The sequence below is a fragment of the Eulemur rufifrons genome, chromosome 7 (assembly GCF_041146395.1).
Source record: "Eulemur rufifrons isolate Redbay chromosome 7, OSU_ERuf_1, whole genome shotgun sequence".
In the NCBI taxonomy this organism is placed as follows: Eukaryota; Metazoa; Chordata; class Mammalia; order Primates; family Lemuridae; genus Eulemur; species Eulemur rufifrons.
In genome coordinates this window covers 187,566,141-187,590,891 of record NC_090989.1, presented here as the reverse complement: position 1 = coordinate 187,590,891, position 24,751 = coordinate 187,566,141, and the positions used below count along the sequence as shown (strand labels likewise).

Here is a 24,751-nt window from a genome sequence, read left to right as displayed (position 1 = left end):
TGTTAACTTGAGGATCATAGTATCTGTCCCCCTGACTTTGAGGATTAATTGAAGGCTAAAGTAAGTATAAGGACTTGTTCTTCCTGTTGTCATTAGCGTCATCTGCAGTGGTTGGGTACTTGAGATATTCCCATGGTGAGAAGCTGATACTGTGGAAGGATCCAAGAAAACTGTGTTTTTGAAGTTGTGGTGTCCTTGGCACCAAGATGCAATGAAAAGCGTAGGTTTGAGTTCCAGTGGTTCTGGGTTAAGTCTGGCATCTGCATTTTATTAACTGTGACTTTGAGTCAGTTATTTAACCTCTCTGAACTTGAACTTCCTTAACTATAAACTAGAGATAAAAATAACCGGTTGGTTAAATGAGTTGATATGTGTGGATACTGATGCTGCTGGCTTATTCATGGTGCTTAATGCAGTTCCTGATGCAAAGTGGGTGCTCAAAAATTATTTGCTAATTGAAAGTATCTGGAACATGGTAAGCATTCAATTAATATATCTTTATTTTATTATTTAATAAAGTATTAATATTTTATAAAGACATTTACATTTTCTCAACTTTACATAAAATGAACAAAAGCATTTTTAGGTGTTCTTGATGTTTTTATTTATGTAATCTAAATAAAAACAGTGTGCCTTCTGTGCACACGCAGATTTTTTAAAATTTCAGAATATTATGGGGGTACAAACATTTTGGTTACATATATTGCCTTTGCACTTCCCAAGCCAGAGCTACAAGTGTGCCCATCCCTCAGACAGTGTGCTTGACACCCATTAGTTGTGAACTTACCTATCCCTTCTATTCCCCTCCCACTTGCCCAGCACCTGATGAATATTACTTCCATGTGTGCATCTAAGTGTTGATCAGTTAGTACCAATTTGATGGTGAGTACGTGTGGTGCTTGTTTGTCCATTCTTGTGAAGAATGGGCTCTGGCTCCACCCAGGATAATACAAGAGGCACTAGTTCACCATTGTTTTTTATGATTGAGTAGTACACGATGGTATACATAAACCACATTTTATTAATCCATTCATGTATTGATGGGCACTTGGGTTGTTTCCACATCTTTGCAATTGTGAATTGTGCTGCTATAAACATTCGAATGCAGGTGTCTGTAAAATGACTTTTTTTCCTTTGGGTAGATGCCTAATAGTGGGATTGCTGGATCAAATGGTAGTTCTATTTTTAGTTTTTTTGAGGTATCTCCATATTACTTTCCATAGAGATTAGAGAGACTAATTTGCAGTCCCACCAGCAGTGTAAGAGTGCTCTTATCTCTCCACCTCTACCCAAGCATTTGTTGTTTTGGGACTTTTTGACAAAAGCCATTCTCACTGGAGTCAAGTGATATCTCTTTGTGGTTTTGATTTGCATTTTTCCCTGATGATTAGAGATGTTGAGCAATTTTTTATATGTTTGCTGGCCATTATTCTGTCTTCTTTTCAATTAATATATCTTTATTATTATTATCATCACTTAACCGTCCTAAGTGCTTCTCTCTCTCCCCTTTTGTTGTCATGAAGATTGAATTGGATAAAGAAAGTAAAAGAGCTCTGTGACCCGTAAAGCTCCCGCTTTGTAGATTTAAGCATATTTTGTATATTCCCACACCTTCAGTGCCCTTTGAGGCAGGTTCCATGTTTTGTCTGACTTTGATATCTCACCACAGCACTGAATATAGAGTTCAGTACCAGAGAGTGTTCAGTGTGTGTTCAACCAGAGAGATGGTTGAGTCCATATTTAGCTCCTATTAGAATCATGGAATCTTAAGGTTGGAAAGCCAGCCCCCTCTAGTATTTTAATCCGTTTTATAACATATCTGCTAATTTCCTATCTAATTTTTGCTTTGAACTCCTCCAGGGACACAGAAATACCTGTTCCCAGAAGCCCATCTGATTGTTCGAAGTTCTTTCTTATATTGAATATTATAATAGAAATCTGACTCAGAATCCATGGTTCCTAACCGAGGATCCATGGAAAGACTTTGGAGTCTCAAATTATTTATAAAAGTTTTGTCTGTATGTATGTTTTTCTGAGAAGAGAGTCCATACTTTTCATCCATATTTCAAAGGGATCTGTAACCCAAAAAACTTAAGAATATTTTTGTAATTATTGTCTTTTCACCTATTTTCTGCTTCCCCCTTTTGCTTTCTCTCTGAAGAAATCGTGGGGCATCTACTGACCACTTTCTATTCAGGCATTCTTTTTCTTTTTCGGTTGAGACACATGGGATATGCGTGTTGCCGTCTTGGAGTGGCATGACTGGAAATTTGCACAAGAATGTTACAGCTTTTCCCATGCAGTGTTACCTTCCACACATTGTGCTCTGCAGATCTTTCAGAACCACTGCGTCCCCCAGATCAGGATCGCATAGATAAAAAAGTGTAATAGACTCTTCTGGCTCTGGTCCTGCCTCTGCTCTTAATTGATCTTCAACATAAGCCTTTAGCTTTTTGTGTCTGTGGTAGTTTACCATACAGAATCATGGGAGATTATGGCATTTTAATGTTTATTTCCCTGGTTTTACTATAATAAAAATTTACTGTTTTTGACAGATTATAAATGTAATATATGTACACAGTAAAAAAAAATAAAAATTCAGAGTAAGATAAAGGAGAAAATGAAAATCACCCATAATTCTACCACCCAGAGATAACTACTGTTTAACATTTTATCTTATTTTCCTTCAGGTTTTTATACATTTAAAATTTGGGATCACCTTGGAGTCAACTTCTTGGGTTTGATCCAACCACTCAGGAACTTTATAGCCTGTATCTTTTTTTTTTTTTTTTTTCCAATCATTAACTTTGGGTATATTTTATTTTTTTTATTTTATTTTTTTTTAATTTTATTTTATCTTGTTATGGGGGATACAGAATTGCAGGTTACATATGTTGCTTCTGTACCGCCTTTCCCCCCAAGTCAGAGCTCCAGGCGTGTCTGTTCCCCAGGTCATGCGCATTGCACCCATCATGAGGTATATATCCCTCCCTTCCCCACCCTCCCTTCCGGAGTCAGCACCTTCAAGTGTTACCACTCCCCAAACGGTGCGCAATGCACTCATTGTGTAGGAATACCTCCATCCCCTCCCCCACCCCCCACCTCAGTCTGATATCCAATTGGTGTCATTCCCAGATTTGTATTTAGGTGATGATCAGGGAAACCAATTTTCTGGTGAGTACATGTGATGCTTGTTTTTCCATTCCTGGGATACTTCACTTAATATAATGGGTTCCAACTCTCTCCAGGAGAACCATAGAGATGTCGTATCTTCATCATTCCTTATAGCTGAGTAATATTCCATGGTATACATATACCACAGCTTACTAATCCAATCATGTATTGATGGGCATTTGGGTTGTTTCCACATCTTTGCTATTGTGAATTGTGCTGCTATAAACATTCGGGTACATGTGTCTTTGTTAAAGAATGACCTTTTTTCCTTTGGGTATATGCCCAGTAATGGGATTGCTGGGTCAAATGGCAGGTCTACTTGAATCTGTTTAAGATACCTCCATAATTATAGCCTGTATCTTTAAAACTGGGATACTGATGCTATGGACTTGAAAAGATTGTTATGAAGATTAAACTACAGAGTTGCCATTAGTGTGTATTATTGTTGTAGATTTGTTTTGTGACTTAAAAAAGGTATCTATTAAAACACGAACATTTTTCTGTGGCATTATTCTTTGAAAGAATGTTTTTTAAGGCCATATAATATTTCACTGTATGGACCATTGGTGACAGTAGTGTTTTTTTGTTTATATTTTTTAAATTTCGGTAATAGATTTACATGGTTCAAAAAATACATAAAATGGAAAGTAAAAATCTCGCTCTCACCATGTTCCTCGTTTGTCCAATTCTCTGACTCCTAATAATTATTAGTTATTACTTTTTTGTTTATCTTTTTCAGAATTTTTTTATATATATGTTAAAAAAAGATTGCATTCTTATTCACCCCTCCCTTTTAAACAAAAGGTAGCATACTGTGAACTAAAATAAAATCTTAAGGCTCAACCCCCTACTGGCTGACTGAATGGACCCCCTTGTGGCCAAAGGAATATCGTAAAACTAAATTGCCCACCATGAGGAGGGAGGTCAGACATGCCTCATCATGTCCCTCTACCTTCTAGAGGACATCCTTTGTAACCCATTAACAGGCCTAAGGGTATGCAAAACAAACCTACAGGTCCTCAATTTGTACAACAAATATATGTCCACGTGGCTTATCTGTGATAAACAGCTCCTTATGTTAAACCATTCCAAGCCTTTAGACAAAGCTTCATGTCTTTAACCAATTACAAGTCAAAGAATCTTTAAACTCACCTATAACCTGTAAGCACTCTCCCCCCACTTTGAGAAGCCTCACCTTTTCAGGCCAAACCAATGTATGCCTTCCACGTATAGATTTATGACTTTACCTGTAATCCCTGTCTCCTTGAAATGTATAAAACCAAACTGTAACCCAACCACAGCCAGTCTACTTGCTCAAGGCTTCTTGGGCGTGGCTCTGGGTCCTGATCCTCAAATTTGGCTCAGAGTAAATCTCTTTAAAATTATTTTACAGAGTTTGGTTTTTTTTCCGTTAACAATACTGTATTTACTGTCTGTACCTTACTTCTTTTTCTCACTTATCTTGGCAGTCTTTTCATATCAATACAAAGGAAAGCTTCCTCTTTTTTTTTTTTTTAAAAAAAAAAAGAAAATTTGCTCATTATTCTGTTGAATGGAATAACATTTTATTTTAAATGATTTAAAAGATTTTAGGATAGCAAGACTATGTCCTTTCCCATTTAGATTGCATTCCAGGTTGACATACAGCTATCTGTCTTTCTAGATTGTCCACTTTTCCACTCACCTTCCTCTGCTGTCACTGGCTCCAGCTATTTCCAGGGCTTCCTCATTTGGCTCCACTGTGTAGTAACATGCAGAAAGCACTGGACAGTCAGTAGGGAGACAAGAATTTTGGTTTTTGCTTGACTCACGCCCAGTATTGTGTGCCTGCTCTGGATACAGTTTCCTCATTTGTGAAGTAAGGGTTTTATTATAATTAGGTAATTTCTAATGTTTGGATTTAATATTCTCTGATTTGGTTTTTAACCTGTGTGGTGACTATTGGTACTGGTACTTTTCACCCAACAGTGACTATAGGCTAGGGCATAGAGTCTGAGAGGGAGGAGACTCGGCATAAAAACTGGAAACACGTGGAAAGTGGAGCCCTTTTGTGAAGGGCTGACAGTATGGCACAGGAATCTGCAGTATCAACTTTATCTGTCTAAAGCAATTTGGGTAACCTGAGATTACATGTGTAAGAGTCACATGAGAGAGGTTTTTCTCTATTTGTCAAGATCCCTGGCAGTTTATCTGGAGTTAGCTTTTGAGTATGTATATTTGACAAAGATGTGTTATTGAATTAATTTTTTAGGGGATGGAGATAAAGTTATATGGCAGACATTCCAATCTTGGTGTCTTTCTGAGATTTATATATGTATTTTTGCATTTCAGACTATAGATGATTTGCTGCGGTGTGGAATTTGCTTTGAATATTTCAACATTGCAATGATAATTCCTCAGTGTTCACACAACTGTAAGTATGTTTTGTTTCTGTGAGTTAGTAAATTGTGATATTTACATAAGGTAGTGTCAATTTCACAATAAAGATAAGTACATATGTTTATTTCTCACCTTAGGCTCCTCTATCTTGAAGTTTTCACAAGGTCTTTTTCCACCACTCTTGAATATTGAAGTTTTTACAAGGCCCCCATATTTTCTACCACCTTCCCCTTGGATATTTTTATGCCTTTTATAGTATTTATGGCAATAAAGATTTTGGTCACAATATATGGCTTTTTATTTGTCAAGTGCTTTTAGATGTTAAGTTTCAGAATTTTTGTTTAGGATAACAGATAGGTGGTTCAACCAAGTAGTACTTGGTATATAATTTCAAAATTTAAAAATCTGTAACAATAAGAACATTTCCACAGTGGGAGAATTCGACCACTGAAGAGTGTTATGGACAGTTTTATAACTTAACTGCTATGTGATGCCGGGAAGACTCATACTGGAATTTGCTGTAGTTCTCTTTTTAAGTCAGGTATATAAACATTTTTAATACTGTGGCTTGTGGTATTTAGCATATAGAGGTTAGCCTATCTTTGTTCAAGAGCTAGCCAGCCATCCAGTTTGTGAATTATTTAGATTTGTGATCTTTCTTGTCTTTTATTTTCAAGTTGATTTGTCTTGGAATGTTAAAAAACAATCAAGTTAGGCCTAAAAAAATGGTTTTAGTGGGTAGAAGCTTTGGTGGAAAAGTTTCTGTAGAGAAGACCTAAGAGGATGGCAGTGGTAGCCACATCAGCATGGTCTTTAGAGACGTATTTTGGCTTAACTCTTGACTCTCCACTTACTAGGTGGATGAGTGTGCAGTTGCCTAACATTTCTTCAAATGTAAAAATCTGGTCAGTAATCCCTCCATTAGAAAATGGTGGTGGGAATTAAAAATGCAGAAGTCAGTGTCTGGCACGTTATGGGTCCTCAATAAATGTTGGTTTCCTTCCAGGCCAGATTCACGTTAAAAACCAAGATAAGTGTTAGGTATTGTTTCTAAATGTGTTTTAACATTATCTTTATTTAAGTATAATGTACATAAAATACAATACATCCATTTTAAGTGCACTTTAAAGTGTAAAAGTGTCAATGAGTTTTGACAAATATGTATACCATGTAACCACTACAATTAAGTACTGAATATTTTCATCATCTCATAAATTTCTCCCCACATTAGTCAGTATGGCCCCAGCCAACCATGGGTGGTCTATTTCTGGACTCTTTTGTTCTGTTGATCTATATGTCTGTCCTTGTGACAATGCCACACTGCCTTTATTATTGTGGCTTTTTAGTAATTTGAAGCCATACATCGTAAGTCCTCCATCTTTGTTTTTCTCTAGTCTCTAGTCTTTTTTAAGGATCTTTGCATTTTAAATGTATTTCCATATAAATTTTAGAATCAGGTTGTCCATTTCTACAAAAAAAAAGCCTGTTTGGATGTTCACTGGAATTGTACCCAGCTAATTTTTTAAATTTTTTGTAGAGATGAGGTCTCACTATGTTGCTCAGCCTGGTCTCGAATTCCCTCCTGGGCTCAGGTGATCCTCCTGCCCCAGCCTCCCAAAATGCTGGGATTACAGGCATGAGCCTATGTGCCTGGTCCTATTTCTTCCTTTCTAATGTGTGTGCCTGTTATTTCTTTTTTTTGTTGTTACTCAGGGTAGTACCTCAAGTACAATGTTGAATAGAAGTGGTGTGGGTGGACATGCTGTCCTTATTTCCAATTTTATGGGGAAAGTATTCAGTCTTTTACCATTAAATATGATGTTAGTTTTAAGGTTTTCATAATCTTAATAAGTTTTCATAAATTTATCAAGTTGAGGCACTTCTCTACTCCCAGGTGCTAGATAGCTGAGAGGGTTTTTTTTTTTTTTTTTTTTTTATTTAAATCATGAATGGTTGTTGAATTTTGTCAAGTGTGTTTTCTGCATCTCTGGAGACGCTTATATGATTTTCTTCCTTTATTTTGCAATAGGGCTACTTATATTGATCTTTGAATGTTAAAACAACCTGGAATTCCTTTTAAGAAATTTGTCCATTTAATCTAAGCTGTTGAGTTTATTGGCATAGAATTATTCTTTTTTTAAAATAATATTCCCTGTTGTCCTTTTTATGTCTAAAGGATCTGTAGTGATGTACCCTTTTATTCTTGATACTAGAAATGTATGTCTTCTTTTTTCCTTGATTGATCCAGCTAGAAGTTTATCAATTTTAATGCTCTTTTCAAAGAATTGACTTTTGGTTCATTGTTTTCTATATTATGTCTTTTCTATTTTATTGATTTATACTCTTAGCTTTATTATTTCCTTCCTTTTACTTATGGTTACTTTGCTCTTATTTTTCTAGTTTGCTAAGATAGAAACTGAGATCATTAATATTTTGATATATGTGTTTTCATTTTTATTCAGTCTAAAATAAATTCTAATTTCCTTTGTGATTTCTTCTTTGGCCATGAGTTACTTAGAATTCTGTTGTTTAATTTCCAAATATGTAGGAATTTTCCTGATATCTTCCTGTTACTAATTTCTGATTTAATTATGTTTTGGTCCAAGAACATAATCTGTTTGATTTCAGTTATTTAAAATTTTAGCTGGGCACAGTGGCATGCACCTGTAGTCCCAGCTACTTGGGAGGCTAAGGCAGGAGGATTGCTTGAGCCCAGGAGTTTGAATCCAGTCTGGGTGACATAGTGAGACCCTGTCACTGTTTAAAAATAAAACTTGTGAGACTAGTTTTATGGCCCAGCATGTGGTCTTTCTTGGTTACTGTTTTATGTGTAGTTGAATGTCTGTTCTGCTGTTGTTGAGTAGAATGTTCTATAAATGTCAATTAGGTCAAGTTAGTTGATAGTGTTCTTTAAGTCTTCTCTATCTCTATTCTCTGGCAATTATTTTATCAGTAGAGAGAGGAATATTGAAAACTCTAAGTATAATTGTGAATTAGTCGATATTTCCTTTCACTGCTATCGGTTTTTGCTTTATGTATTTTGAAGTAACTTTTTTAGGCACACAGACATTTAGAATTGTTTTGTCTTCTTGATGAATTGATTATTTTGTTATCATGAAATATCCCTCTTTATCCCTAGTAATATTCCTGGTTTTGAAGTCTCCTTGTTTCTGGTATTAATATAGCCACTCCAACTTCTTTAAGGTTAGTGTTTGTTTGGTTTATCTTTTTCCATCCTTTCTTTTACTTCTAACCTACCTGTCTTTATATTTACATTTAGTTTTTTATAGACAGTGTATATTTGAGTCTTGCCCTTTAATTTGGCCTGACAATATCTATTTTTACTTGGAATATTTAGACCTGCACTGTTTAATAAAGTAGCTGCTGGCCACATGTGGGAGCTATTTACATTTAATTAAAATTTATTGAAGTTAAATGCAATTAAAACTTTAGTTTCTCAGTCATACTAACCACATTTCAAGTGTTGAATAGCTCCATATGGGTAATAGCTACTATTTTAGGCAGTGCAGCTATAGAACGTTCCCACTATTGAGAAAGCTAATGTAATTATTGGTGAGGCTGGATTTAAATATACAGCCTTGCTTTTTGTTTTCAATTTTATTGATCTATTCTTTCCTCTTTTCCTGCCTTTTAAAAAAAAAAAATTGAACTTTTTTTAGTATTACATTTTTTTCCCACAATTGCCTTATTGGTTCCACTCTTTTATTTTATTTTTTTTTTAGTTGTTGTTTAAAATATGCATCTTTAACTTATTACACTCTCTCGTCAAACAATATTGTACTACCTGAATAGTGTAAGACTGTTACAACTGTGTGCTTCCATTTCCCGCTCCTGTCATCTGTTGTGTCTTCCATTTTACATGTACATATATTGTAGATGCCACAATACATTGTTATATTTGCTTTAGACAATTATCTTTAAAGAAATTAAGAAATGAAAAAATAATCTTTTGTATTTACCCCATGTATTTACCATCTGTGATACTCTTCTTTCCTTTGTATATATCAAAGTTTACGTCTGGTGTCAGTTTCGTTTTCCCTGCTTTAACATTTCTTATAGTGCAGATATACTGCCAAATAATTTTCTCAGCTTTTGATTGTCCAAAAAAGTCTTTATTTCATTACTTTTTGAGAGATGTTTTCAGTGAGTATAGAATTCTAGGTTGACTGTTTTTTCCTTTTAAAATGTCATTCTACTGTTTTCTTACTTTCATGGTTTCAGGTGAAAGCAGGTGTGGTGGTATTCTTATCTGTCACATTCTGTACAATGGGTCTTTTTTTTCCCTCCATATGGTTTTAAGATTTTCTATTATTCAATGATTTTTAGAAATTTCTGATGTGCTTTAGTGTGGTTTACCTTTGCTTGTCCTACTTGGGGTCCACTGAACTTCTTGGATCTGTGGGGTTATATTTGGAAAAATTTAAGCCCTTGTTTCTTCAAATATTTTTTTTGTTCACACCTGCTCCCACTTCAGGTGCTAGATACACTTTATTATACTCTAATTACATTTATTTGACTGCTTGATATTTACCTACAGACATTGAGGTTTTGTCTTTTTTCCCTTTTTGGTCCCCTCTCCTTTCTGTGCTTAATTTTAGATATTAATAATTTCTATTACTATGACTTCAAGTTTATTAACTTTTTATTCTGCAGTATCTTATCAGCTGTTAGCCTAATCTAGTAAAATTTTCATTTCAGTTGTTGTATTGTTAACACATCTTTTATGTTCCATTTCTCTCCGTCTGTGTGTGTGTGTGTGTGTGTATTTTAATCCAAAAGTATGTTAAACATATTTTTAATAGCAGGTTTAACCTCCTTATCTGCTAATCCATCATCTCTGTCATTTCTGAATATGTATCTATTGAGGGATTTCTTTTTTTCCCTCCTGGTTATAGAGTACATTTTCTTGCTTCTTTGAATGTCTGATCATTTTTGATTGGACACTTGCCATTGTACTACAGGTTGAATATCCTTTATTCAAAATACTTGGGACCAGAAGTGTTTTGGGTTTTGGATTTTTTTTTTTATTTTAGAATATTTGCGTATACATAATGAGGTATCTTGGTGATGGCACCCAAATCTAAATACAAAATTCATGTATGTTTCATATATGCCTTTAATGTAAAGCCTGAAGGTAATTTTATGCAATGTTTTTAGTGACTTTTTGCATGAAACAAAGTTTGTGCGAAGTACGTATGTGTGAAATTTTCTACTTCTGGTATCACGTCAGCTCTCAGAAAGTTTCAGATTTTGGAGCATTTCTGATTTTGGATTTTTGGATCACGGATGCTTAACCTGTATTTACATTTTTGAGTGTCTAGCTTTTATTGTATTCTTTATTAGAATGTTAGACTTTATTATGGCAGACAATTAAGTTACTTCTAGATCAGATTGATCCTGTCAAGGTAAGTTTTTAAGCTCTGTTTAGGGCAGGTCTAGAGTAGCCTTTAATTGAGGACTAATTTTTTTTTATGGTTAAAAACACTTAACATGAAATCTACCCTATTAACAAATATTTGATTATTAACTATATGTACATTATTTTTAAGTATATGTACATTATTATACAGTAGATCTCTAGGACATTTTTTTATCTTGCATGACTGAAAATCTATACTCATTGTATGGTGGCTTCCAATTTCCCCCTCCTTCCAGCCCCTGGCAACCACCATTCTACTTTCTGCTATGATTTTGATTACTTTAGATACCTTCTATAAGTGGAATTATGCAGTATTTTTCCTTCTGTGATTGGCTTATTTTACTTAGCATAATGTCCTTAAGGTTCATCCACTTTGTGACATATGACAGGATTTCCTTTTTTTAAGGCTGAATACTATTCCATAGTATGTGTGTAGAGCAGGAAGGAAAACAGGAGTGACTCCATGACAGACTGGACCTCCTAGGATAGGCCTAAGTTTCGGTTTCCCCGACGCGGGCCCTCCGCCTCCCTGGAATGCTGCTGGTAACAACTGAAAGTCCTGCAGCTTGGAAACCGGCCAATCAGGAGCCAACACTATCAGCCACTTTTGAAAGAACAAATGAACTAAGGGGGGTTGAGGGGATGGTGTGCCCGGTACATGTAACCTACTGATGAGTATAAAAGCTTAGTTCCCACCCTAGGGCGGGGTCCTGGTTCGTGGAGAGGCCACTGCGTTGGCGCTCTGGGACTTGGACCCTAGCTCGAGCTAGACAATAAACTCCTTTGCCTGTTGCAGCCTTGGTGACTCTGCCTATCTGTTCCTGGGACTGAGGGAAACCGGTTCTAACATGTGGATGCCACATTTTCTTTATCCATTCATCTGTTCATAGACATTTAAGTTGTTTACGCCTCTTGGCTATTGTGAATAATGCTGTAATGAACGTGGGAGTGCAAGCATCTCTTTGAGATCCTGTTTTCAATTCTTTCGGATAAATACCAAGACGTGGTATTGATGGATCATGTGGTAATTCTATTTTTAATTTTTTGAGGAACTTCCATATTTTCCATAGTGGCTGCACCATTTTTACATTCCCACCAATGGCATATAAGGGTTCCCTTTTCTCCACATCCTCACCAATAAAAGCAGAAGCTTTATAGTTTAATGTAGTTCCACTTGTCTATTTTTGCTCCTGTTGCCCATGCTTTTGGTGTTATATCCAGGAAATTCTTGCCAAAACAAATGTTATGAAGCTTTTGCCTTATGTTTTCTTCTGGGAAATTTATAGTTTCAGGTCTTATGTTTAAGTCTTTAATCCATTTCGAGAGTTGATTTTATTCTTTTGCATGTAGATATCTAGTTTTCCCACCACTGTTTGTTGAACAGACTGGTCTTTTTTCATTGTGTAGTCTTGGCACCCTTGTCGAAGAGCAGTTGACTATATATGCAAAAGTTTATTTCTGGACTCTTTATTCTGTTCTGTGGTTCTATATGTTTGTCTTTATGTTGGTACCATAATTTTTTGATTACTGTAGCTTTGTAATATGTTTTGAAGTTTTTATATTTATGTACTAATCTTTATTCCTTCCTTCTGCTAACTTTGGGCTTAGTTCTGTTTTGTTTTGACTGTTTGGGATTCAGAGTTTTTTTAGGAATGTTTTTTAAGAATTGTGAATTTTAGGAATATTTTTTCTGTTTGTGCAAATAATGCCATTGGGATTTTGATAGGGATTGCATTGAATCTATAGGTTGCTTTGGATAGTATGGATGTTTTAACAATATTAAGTCTTCCAACCATGAATACAGGATGTCTATCCATTTATTTGTGTCTTTAATTTATTTCCATAATATTTGTTGTTTTCAATATAAAATTTTTTACCTCTTTAGTTGAGTTTATTGTTAAGTATTTTATTCTTTTTAATGCTATTGCAAGTGGGATTGTTTCTTAATTTTCTTTTTGAATTGTTTGTTGTTAGTGTATAGAAACACAACTGATATTCATTATGTTGATTTTGTATACTGCAACTTGGGTGAACTTCTTTATTAGTTCTAACAGTTTGTTTGTGTGTGTGGGATCTTTAAGGTTTTCTACATACAAGATCATAGCATCTGTGAACAGAGATTATTTTACTTCTTCCTTTCCAAATTGGATGTTTTTTATTTTTTTTCATGCCTAATTGCTCTAGTTAGGATTTCCAGTACTGTGTGAACAGATGTGGCTAGTGCATCCTTGCTGAGTCAGGGGGAGTGAGCGTGTACCACAAATTTTCCTACAGGTTTCAGCGTGGCTGGTTTCCCATTCATTTGGGGTACAGGGGCCTCTTCACTGGTTTCTGGATTTTTTATGAAGAGAATTGGGTTGTATATTGTTGTTGGATTGGTGTCTTCATGGTGGACCATCTGGAGCTTCCTATTCCCTCATCTTGCTTGTATCACCCTTTCTTTAGGGTTAAGGTATTATCTTCTGGGGTATCTAGTGAGTGCCCATGCATTCAGTGAGATCTCTCCAAATTGGCTGGTGAAAATTTTAACAATTCCTGGCCCTGTTTGGTCTCTCCAGTTAATTATTCTTTCCTTGGAAGTTGTTCATTGTCTGGCCTCATGGATTTTCATCCTATGTATGTGCAGATTTGCATTCAGCCACAGAATCGATATCTAGAGGTCTTTTTCTATGTGGCCTCTTTCTTTCCGGTACTTTGCCCTACAGATTCTAGCCTGGATCTCCCTGAACTCTAACCTTTCTTTCTTCAGCTAGTAAGACTGATGATGGGCTCTTCTCGCTGCACTATGGTCAAGAGATTGCCTCCAGAGAGGGAGCTTGGAATATGGTAGAACTCTGCTCATTTCTGCCCATTGTCCGATGTCTGAAAATAGTTGTTTTATATTTAGCCCCAGCATTCTGGACCTTGTTAGTTTCTCATGGACAGAGGTGGAAATTCTTTGTGTGGATTTTAATTATGTCATTTTGGGAAGAAAGAGTTTGCTTTTTATAAATTCAATGAACTCTACTTGATAGCTGAAAAATTAGGCTTTACTTCCATTCGTTTTTCTTTGCTTACTTCCATGTAACTTACAGCTGTCACTGATGTCATTCTTTATCTAAGAGGAAGTCAGTGGAGGGTACTTTTAGTAACGATGATTTATTTTATGAGCACTTATTTTTCATATTCTAAGTCTTATGATTCAGTAGGCCTTCTCTACTAAATACCAGTTGTCACAGGTTCCCTCAAGTCTAAAAGTTGCGCCAAGTCTGTAGTGTTGTTTCAATGACACAAAAGCCTCCAGAACTTTAGTAGAAGCTTGGTCTGTCATGTTCTTGTATCATCCTGGGTTGACTAGTATTGTTGATCCAGAATCCTAGCCATTTATTGCTACTTCGTAAACATTTTGTGATTTATCATTTTAAATCACTTTGTTTTGCTCTGTTTAGGTTTTTGGATAAGAGTAATGAATACTGTTTGCAGTTCTGCAGTTATAAAGGTGTGAATGAGGTGCATTTGTTGTTGATGCCCCTGAGTTCTTGTAATCTACCAGGATAGAAATCAAGAGAGATCACCAGACATAGTAGCAAAGAATACAGTTTATTTAGCTTGTGCACCAGGGAGCCAGCACAGAGAAAGAAATTAGGGCTTCTCCCCAAGGAGAGTTGGTTTTATAGGGCTTTTCTAAAGGGAAGTTTTATGTCAAAGCATGTATAGGAGGGGTTTTTCTAGCTCCTGTGCAGTAGCTTTACATACATCTTCATGCATTATATGTAGCATTAGCATTTTAAGTCTCCACCCCTGGGCATGATTTTTACTATTAAAATGAAGAAAAGGTTATCATAAGTTAAGCTTTACTGCGCCTGTGGGGGTTCCCGGACGGTCCCTAACTCTCTAAAGCAGGAATTGTGGTTAACAGGTTTTTGGTCTCTTGGTCTAATTGACTAAAAGTTCAGCAAGCCTCAGCTAGAGCAAGGGGCTTCTGCTACCCTCCTCTGGACAAGATGCCTCAAGACAGGATACCTGTCACATTCCCCCCTGAGAGATTTCGTCCTCCTTATACTTAAGTGGCCATGGACGAAAGTCTCTTCTTCTGGAGCTACTTCCTCCTGAACATGGACATAATCCCAGGAGGAATAGAAATCTCTCACAGATTCCTAAAGGAGTTGATAATGGCTCTGGACTTGTGGTCTCCGGTGCAGGCCAGAAGCCTTGCATAACCATTAACTTGACGTGAAACTGTTGTGATCTAGAAGACGTGAATTTTACCAGCAGGTTAAATAAGCATGGTCCAAAGATTAAAAGTAGAAGCATAGCTAATAAGGGCCTAAGAAGGGAAGAAACCAAGTGACGCTGGGCAAATATCCCTTAATAGAATCCAGATGGTCTGGGCAGTGGAGTTATTGATGTTATGTAGCCACGTAGCCTGTTGGAGGATGATTTTTGCCCTTTGTTTTACCTCCCCTGAAACATTAATGTAATTTAATAGCTTTTTCAGGTGAGGAGCAAGTATAATGTAAGCATGGTTAATAACTAAAGCAAAATGCAAGTTTGGTTAATAACTATGTACTGAGAAGTGACTTGATTTCAGCCACTGGGAAGCAAACAAAGTAAGGCTAACTAGAAAAATGTCAGCAAAAATCAAGAAAAGAAAAATAAGTGCACTCATAGTAGTCATTTGCTGGAGGGTGTTACTAAACTTTCTTGCTGCCTTCAGGAGGCAGCTTCTTGAACAAAGTACTTGAGGTCCTTTACAGGTTTACAGGAATATTCTGCTTCTTCTGAGCTGGCCTATTCATTAGAAGTAAAAGGCTTTATTCTAAAAACATGGAAGCAACTAGGAAGCCCTTCCAGCTTTACGGCCCTCTGAGTGGCCAGAATAACCTGGTGAAGACACTTCTATTTCTTGGTTAATTGACTCTCTGGAATTCCTTTTCACCATATTTTGTGTAGGACTTGGTGTCTGGGTCAACAAGGAAATAGTCTAAGGCTCCCTTATCTGGTAGAGGCAATACATTATTACCATACTATGGGCTTGCTTGCTGAACTTGTCCCAAATTAATAATGTATTTTACAGCCTGGTTTAAGTCTTCATCCGATAGGAAACTTGTTTTGAGAAATGGTTTCCTGTAGGTCATTTCAAAGGGGCTGAGTTTTACATTTCCCTTTGGGGCTGTTATTTTTAATAAGGCAATATGGAGGAGCTTGACCATGATTCCTAAGTCTCTTGACATAACTTAGCCAAAGTTTTTTTAAGGCTTTGGTTCATTTTCTCAACTTTCCCAGAGGATCGAGGATGTCAAGCAGAGTGAAGTTTATATTGAATACTAAGGCTCCTTGACAGCCCCTGGGTGACCTGGGCAATAAAAGAAGGCCTGTTGTCACTTCGTAGGGGAGTTGGAACCCCAAAGTTAGGAATGATTTCTTTAAGCAGCCATTTGCAAAGTTTTGTGGCTTTTTCTGTTCATGTGGGGAAAGCTTCTACCCAGCCTGTAAATGTGTCTATGAAAACCAAGAGAGACTTGAACCCACCCTTAGGGGACATCTGTGTAAAAATCAATTTGCCAGTCTTCTTTGAGGTAGGTTCACCTATGCTGCATTGGGGTCCTTAGAGATGGGGCCAGTGGATGGGCCAGAGGATTGTTTATAAGGCAAATTTCACTTGCTCAAGGTACCTGGTTCACTGTGGATTTTAGAGCTTTACCCACTAGGAGATTTTGGATAAAATTCCTTAGAGTCCCTCCCATAATGTATTGCCTTACCAAGGCTTCTGATGATTTTCCATTCATCAGCCTCTGGTAGGAAGAGGCATCCCTGCTGATTTTCCATCCACCCCGACTGTTTAGATGGTACCCTCTCTCTTCTGCCAACTTTTGCTCTGTTTGATTATATTGGGGATTTGAGGGCAAGATGGAGGGCCCTACTACAAGGGCCAAAGTATCACGTTGTCCCTCCTGTGCTACCTATTTGGCAGTTCTATCAGCCTGGTTGTTTTGCTGGCTGTTTATAAAGTTGTTTTTCTGATGCCCTTTGCAGTGTATAACAGCTATTTGGGCAGGGAGCTGGACTACTTTAAGAAGACACAAAATCACTTCCTTACGTTTTATGGGGAAGCTCCTAGCAGTTAGCATTCCCTTCTCCTTCCAGACAGCTTTTATGGTCATGAAGCACCAAGAATCCATACTCAGAATCAGTATATATATTGAGTCTTTTTCCTTCCCCAAGCTGCAGAGCCCTAGCTAAGGCTTTAAGCTCTGCTTCTTGAGCGAAGTGCTTGGGGGAAATGCTTTTGCTTATGTGGTCTGGTTTAGACTGACAATAGCATATCCTGCCCTCTGGACTCCACTGTCTGTGAAGCTACTTCCATCTGTAAACCATTATTCACCTGGGTTTTCTAAGGGGGAGTCCTGCGGATCCATTTGGCTAGAATAGTTCTGTTCTGAAGTCTTTACTTCGGTGTGCTCCAACATTTTAGGAGTGTGCAATGGAAGCAAACTGGCAGGATTTGGAGTCCGACATACTTTTTAGGCCAAGTCTGGGGTGTCTAACAGGAAGGCTTGATATGGAGTTAGCCTGCCTCTGTTAACCAGTGGTGCCCCATTATTTCTAGCACATCGTGGACATGGTGAGGGATATCAACCTCAAGGGGCTGGCCTAGTGTAAGTGTGGGGGCCTCTTTAAGAGGCTGGTGGCTGCCACTGTTGTGAGGCAGCCAGGCCACCCCTGAGCTGTCAGGTCTAATTGTTTGGAGAAATGAGCCATTGGCCTCTGGACAGGCCCTGGTTTCTGGACTAGGACCTCTAGGGCTTGACCAGACCTCTCATGTACAAAAAGGAAAACAAGGTTTCTTCAAATCTGGGAGTCCCAGGGCAGGGACTGGTCCTAGCTCAGACCTCAGGGTTTCATAGGCTTACTGGCAAGCCTTGTCCCAGTGGAACAGTTCTTTTTTCCTCCCTTGAGTGCTCTATAAAGGGGTTTGGCAATGATGTCAAAGTTTGGGATCCAAATCCAGCAAAAGCCAACCATCCCGAGGAATCCTCGCAGCTCCCTTCTGTTGCTGGGAATTGGTAGCTAAGCACTGACCAGCGTCTGGTCTGGAGCAAGCGTTCTAGCTCCTGGAGTAAGTATAAATACCAGATATTGGGTCTGTGTTTGAGAGATCTGGCCCTTGATGAGGAGACTTTATATTCAGCTAGGAAATCCAAGGTCTTAATAGTATTTTCCTGAGAACTATAGAAATCCTCACGGGTGATAAGCAAGTTGTCAACATGTTGCAGTAAGGCTTCGTTTGTTAGTATAAGGTCTGTGTGTAAGGTCTTCTGCAAGGACTTGCCCAAAGAGGTGGGTGCTATCTCAAAACCTCTGGGGCAGCACAGTATTCTCCATTTGGCTTTTTCACAAGCAGGATTGGGGTGTTACAAGGGGACTGGCAGGGCTGGATTAGCCCATGTGGTAGGAATTTTTGCAAGAGGGGCCATATTCCCTGTAAAGCTTCCATCCAGCCTCAGCGGGTACTGGGGTTTGCACAGGTATGGTATGCTGGGCTTACATTTTATTTTAACAGGCTCAGCATTGATGGCCCGTCCTGGAGTGTTGGTGTCCTATATGGACTCTTTCACTTGAGCCTGTATTTTTTCCAGAATAGGGGAGCCAATAGTCTTCGGGGAGCCAAAAGTTCCAGCAAATGGATTCCCTTTTCAGGGAGTACCAAGACCCACATGGGGTCCCCTCATCCCCTCGAGGGAAACTGAGGCTCCCAACTTAGACAATAAGTACCGACCTAATAAAGGAAGGGGTCACTCAGGGACATATAGGAAGGAATGCGTGGTAGCCTTAGATCCAATTTCATATGTTAAAGGAAAGGTAAACTGTCTTACCTTCAGTTGGTTCATCTATTCCTGTCACTGCACAGTTGGCACTGGAGAGAGGTCTAACAGGCTGGGTCAGGGCAGAGTAGGCAGCTCTAGTATCCAAAGGGAATTCAGTTTTCTTACCCACCATGTGAGGCTCCGCAGTGGTGATGAAAATGGAATCCTTTAGGGCTGGAACCAGGTGAGCTCTTGGCCCCCCTCAGCAGGAGAGGTAGCGTTCTCATCTGAGAGGCTAGTAATGAGAGGAGTGGGCTGGGGAGGTCCCATCCATCCCAGCTTCCCAGAAAGGAGTGGACAATTCTTCTTCCAATGCCTCTCCTTTACAGTATGCTCATAGGTTGTGCTGTAGTACTGCCAATGCCGATTGGGGTTTAGTTACCCCTCGACCAGGGTTCCTCTGCTGCTTAGGGTCACCTGGAGGAGGGCCTATAATTATGGCAGCCAAAATCTGTGCCTTTCTTTTCATTCTCTCATCTTTTTCTTCCTTCTGTGCCAGGTCCTGATTGTTAGAAACCTTAAAGGCCTCTGCTATCAATGTTGCCTGAGGGGTCTGGGGGCTAATTTCCAGCTTTTGGAGCTTTCTTTGAATATCTAGCACAGCTTGGGTTATGAAGTGCATAGCCAGAAGTGTTTGGCCCTCAGCAGTCTTTGGGTCTGTGCTAGTATATTTTCTGAGAGCCTCAGAGAGCCTGTTAAGCTGGATATCCAGCCCTTTCCTAAGTAATCTCTCTTGCTTTATCATAGTTTACTGGTTTGGTTTGGCATTTTTCATTCCCTCCGACATGCAATTGAAGAAATGGTTCATTCTTAACGGATCTTTCTCATGTTCGTAAATCCACTGGGGGTTTTGCTTGGGGACTACCTCACCAGATGCCTGGTACACAATGTGGCCAGGATTAGACCCGGCAAAACCGGTTTTTCCCACTGGAGGTTTCTCCCAGCCTCTCTCAGAAGCTCATCAGGGCAGCTGCTAGGCAGGCTTTAAAGTCATTCCCTGTTCCGTGGCCACTAAGCCACGAGCAACAGGTCCTGGACAAGCCCCCACATTGTTAACAAACCTGCAAGGGGGGCAGGTTCCCTCTGTTGCTTACCTCACAGAAAGCCAATTACTGAGACAATGAGGATTGTCAAGGAAGAAAGGAGATTTATTGTGGAGGATACATCAACCGGGAGGTGGGAGGAAGGGACTGCCTCAAGTCTGACTCCCTGACCAACAGTGTCAGGGGTTTTTCTAGAGGTGAAATGAATAATGCATGGTGAGTGAGCATCATTGCCTGTTTGGAGTGGAGTGCAGGGCACGCAAGCACAGTGAGGAATCATGCTAGTACATACATCACATGATCAAAAATGGCAGATATATCCCTCCCAGTGTGGGGATTTTAGTAGTATAATGAGCTAAGTGTTAATATTGGTCATTCTTTCATCCTTGTGCACAGGTGGGATGAGGGGAGTAGTTGGCGTAGTGGGTCCTTGGGCATGATCTGTGTGGTGGGGTGTCGCTTATCTTGTCTTCTCTGGACAAACAGGTGGTGTAAGGCTTTCTAGTTATCTCATGGCTGCAAGGAGGTTCTGCTGTTTCTGGGGGAAAAAACTCAAAAAGGAATGCATCAGTTCAATAGAAGTTACAAAGTTATGGTCAGCAAATCTTATGGGCTTTAAAACATAAGAGAATTTATATAAAGAATAAAACATAAGGGAATTTAAAACATAAGAGATCTATAAAAAGGCATTTTTGCTTATGGAGCTGGCTATATAACCATACTTCAAATTTTTAGTGATACGTTTATTAGGTGCATTTTAAACTTAAGATATTTAAAATGGATTTATTAGGATGTAACCCCATTGTAAGTCAAGGAGCATCCATAATTTTAAATAATATTTTAATATGTTAAAAGCATGGGCTCTGGTGTTTGCTTCTGCCACAAGCTCTGTGAACTTGGCAAGTTGGCTAAGCCCTGTCTGTGCTTCATTTTCTTTTTTGTAAAATGTGACTAATAGTAGTACCAACCTCAGGGTTGCTCTAAGGTGCAAAAGAGTTAATACATGTAAAGTACTTAGAACAAAGCATACAAGGTGCACAGTGTTAAGATTGAACCACACGAAATTGCCAATATTTGGCCCTTTTTTTTTTTTACTTACCCTAAATGACAGTTTTACATAGTTCAACCTAATAGTAGCAACTTACATTAACTTTTAAGAAATTAATTTTTGTTGTTACTGTTGTTGAATCAAAATACATGTTATGGGTGTGATTTACTGACTAAAATCCATTGAATCAGTATGACCAGGAGTAGTGTCTGGAGACACTACAACAGCATTCTCCTAGGTGCCTGAGCTGAAGAATCAGGTTTAGGAATTCTTGACTTACAGTATTGCTCAGAAGACTTTTTTTTTTTTTTTTTTTTTTTTTTTTGAGACAGAGTCTCACTCTGTTGCCCAGGCTAGAGTGAGTGCCGTGGCGTCAGCCTAGCTCACAGCAACCTCAAGCTCCTGAGCTCAAGCAATCCTCCTGTCTCAGCCTCCCGAGTAGCTGGGACTACAGGCATGCACCACCATGCCCGGCTAATTTTTTCTATATATATTTTTAGCTGTCCATATAATTTCTTTCTATTTTTAGTAGAGATGGGGTCTCGCTCTTGCTCAGGCTGGTCCCGAACTCCTGAGCTCAAATGATCCGCCCACCTCGGCCTCCCAGAGTGCTAGGATTACAGGCGTGAGGCACCGCGCCCGGCCTCAGAAGACTTTTTATAGTACAAAAAGAATAACGTTGACAATTACTAGAATGAGTCTAGAGAGGAATTTTGCTTGAGGATGAATCATACCTTGAGTCTCACCCATATCTGATTTAGGTGATATTTAGATGAGATTTTGAACTTTAGACTTTAGGGTTGGTGATGGAATGAGTTAAGACCTTTGGGGCTGTTGGGATTTTGCATATGAGAAAGACATGAATTTTGGGGGCCAGGGTGGAATGCTGTGGACTGAATTGTGTCCTCTCCAAGTTTATATTAGTTGAAGCCCTAACCCCTAATGTATTAGAAGATGATGTCTTTGGGAGATAATTAGGTTTAGATGAGGTCATGAGGGTGGGGCCATCATGATGTGATTAGTGCCCTTTTTTTTTTTTTTTTTTTTTTTTTGAGACAGAGTCGTGCTCTGTTCCCTGGGCTAGAGTGCCGTGGCGTCAGCCTAGCTCACAGCAACCTCAAACTCCTGGGCTCAAACAATCCTTCTCCCTCAGCCTCCCAAGTAGCTGGGATTACAGGCATGTGCCACCATGCCCGGCTAATTTTTTCTATATAGATATTTAGTTGTCTGGCTAATTTCTATTTTTAGTAGAGATGGGGTCTCGCGCTTGCTCAGGCTGGGCTCGAACTCCTGACCTCAAGGGATCCTCCCGCCTTGGCCTCCCAGAGTGCTAGGATTATAGGCGTGAGCCACCGCGCCCGACCTGATTAGTGCCCTTATAAGAAGAGATACGAGAACTTGCTGTCTCTCCCCACCCCACCATGTGGGAACATGATGAGAAGGTATTGTCTATAAGCCAAGAAGAGAGCCCTCACCAGACACTTAATCATACTGCCACCTGATCTTGGACTTCTGGCATCCAGAACTGTGAGAAAATAAATTTCTGTTGTTTAAGCCACCAATCTGTGGTATTTTGTTATGGCAGCCGGAGCTAAGGCAGCTAATTCTTCCCTCTAGTCCTTCGTATCATTGCTGTCATTCATTTCACTTATATATGAGCATACATAAGTATGCATGTATTTATGGATATATATACACACATATAAGCATACTTAACGAATACTTTGTTGTTATTATTTTGTACAAACTTATCTGTTAAATTAAGAGGAAAAATGAAAGTTTTTATTTTACTTTCACTTATTCCTTCTCCAGTGCTCTTCCTTTTTTTTTTTTTTTTTTTTTTATGTAGAGTGGAGTTTCCAACCTAAATCATATCCTTCTCTCCGAAGAACTTTTTTTAGCATTTCTTGCAAGGTAGGTTTACTGGCAACTGATTCTCTCAATTATTATTTGTCTGAGAAAGTCCTTTTTTCTCTTTCACTTTTGAAGGATAATTTCACAGGATATACAGTTTTATATCTGTGGTGTTTTTCTCTCAACACTTTTAATATTTCACCACACTCTCTCCTTGCTTCTATGGTTTGTGAGGAGAAGTCAGATGTAATTCTCATCTTTGCTCCTCTGGAGGTAAGGTGTTGTATCCCCTTGGCTTCTTTCAAGATTTTTGTTCTTAATCTTTGATTTTCTGTAGTTTGAATATCATATACTGAGGTGTTGTGGCTTTTTGATATTTATTCATTCATTCATTCAGGCATTTATCCTGCTTTATGTTCTCTGGTCTTCCTGGATAAGTGGTTTAGTGTCTAACATTAATTTGGAGAAATTCTCAGTCATTCTTGCTTGAAATATTAATACTTCTTCTGTTCCTTTCACCACTTCTGGTAGTCCCATTATGTGTATGTTACATCTTTTGTAGTGTTCCCACAGTTCTTGGATATTCAGTTCCATATTTTCCAGTCTTTTTTCTATTTGCTTTTCAGTTTTGAAGGTTTCTATTGACATATCCTCAAGTTCAGAGATTCTTTTCTGAGCCATGTCCAATCTACTAATGAGCATTTTTCATTTGTTACAGTGTTTTTGATCTCTAGCATTTGTTTTTGATTTTTTCTTAGAATTTCTACATTACTCGTCTCTTCTTGCAGGTTGTCTACTTTTTGTATTAGAGCCCTTATCATTTTAATCATAGTTTTTAAACATTCCTGGTCTAATAATCCTTCTGCCTTGGCCTCCCATAGTGCTGAGATTATAGGCTTGAGCCACCGTTCCCAGCCTAATTTTTTTTAAATAGCCAGAAATGTCCTGGGTGAAAGGAACTACAGTAAATAGGCTTTTAGGTGTGGTGGGAGAGGAAGCATTCTGTAGTCCTATGATTAAGTCTCAATCTTTTAGTGAGCCTTGCCCCTAGACTGTGAACTTCACAAGTGCTTCTCAGTTTTTGCCCTCCTTAGGTTGGACAAGATGGTTAGAGAGGGCTAGAGTTGTGTATTTCCCCTTTCCCAGGTCAGCAGAACTCTGCTAAAACCACAATAGGTTAGGCTTTGGTAAAATAGTTTCTCCTGAGGGCAGGTCTCATTAAGAAGAACTGAGTGCTCTGGGTTTATTATTTCAAAGTGATTACTTTAACTCTCTCCCTGCCAGAAGTACCAGGCTATTTTTCTCAAAAATTTACTGTGAGAACTTGGTAGAATGCCTCCCTCCCCAAAGACAGGTTCCCCTGGAGTTTTTAATTCTCAGACTTGTCCATACTGAGCCTCCAGCAATTTGTCAGTTATGGTTCAAGTTTTCCTCCTCTAGCAATGGTTCCAGCATGGATTTTTTTTCTCTGGTTCTGGTGGAGGTTTCTGCTCTTGTAAGTTGTGATTTGCTGTACCTGCCTGTCTGCCTCTCCAGTTTGGGGCGCAATAGTTTGCCTGTCACTTTGCTTCTCTGCTGAATCTAAGAAGAGTTGTTGGTTTTTCAGTTTGTTCAGCTTTTTACTTGTTGTTAGGATGAAGTGGTGACTTCCAAGCCCCTTACATGCCTCATTGGTCCCTTCTGTTCATCTTTGCTTCCCAGAAGAACTTAACCTATTGCTTGTTTTATCCTTTTTATAACGTGTTCCTTCATTTTTTCCTCCTGAGATACTCTTACTTAGGGTGGCAAGATTTGTTTATTTTCTGGATATCTGTACCATTGAAATTATACTGTCTCCTCCTCTTCAACTAAACTGAATGCCTTTTAACGAGACCCCTTAACTCGGCTGAATTTGGGCTACTAGTAAATTAGCTGCCAGTAAGGTACCATTCTGTTAGTCACATCTACTTTTTCTTTGACTGGGAAA

General features: G+C 38.6%; 1 protein-coding gene across 1 annotated transcript in view; it reads left to right on the top strand.

The window, feature by feature from the left end:
* RAD18 (RAD18 E3 ubiquitin protein ligase) overlaps positions 1 to 24,751 on the top strand; it is a 129,355-nt gene that overhangs the window by 842 nt on the left and 103,762 nt on the right. The window contains exon 2 of the mRNA XM_069473849.1: positions 5,506 to 5,587. Coding sequence (XP_069329950.1) covers positions 5,506 to 5,587 — 82 coding nt within the window. The remainder of the gene's footprint in view (positions 1 to 5,505; positions 5,588 to 24,751) is intronic.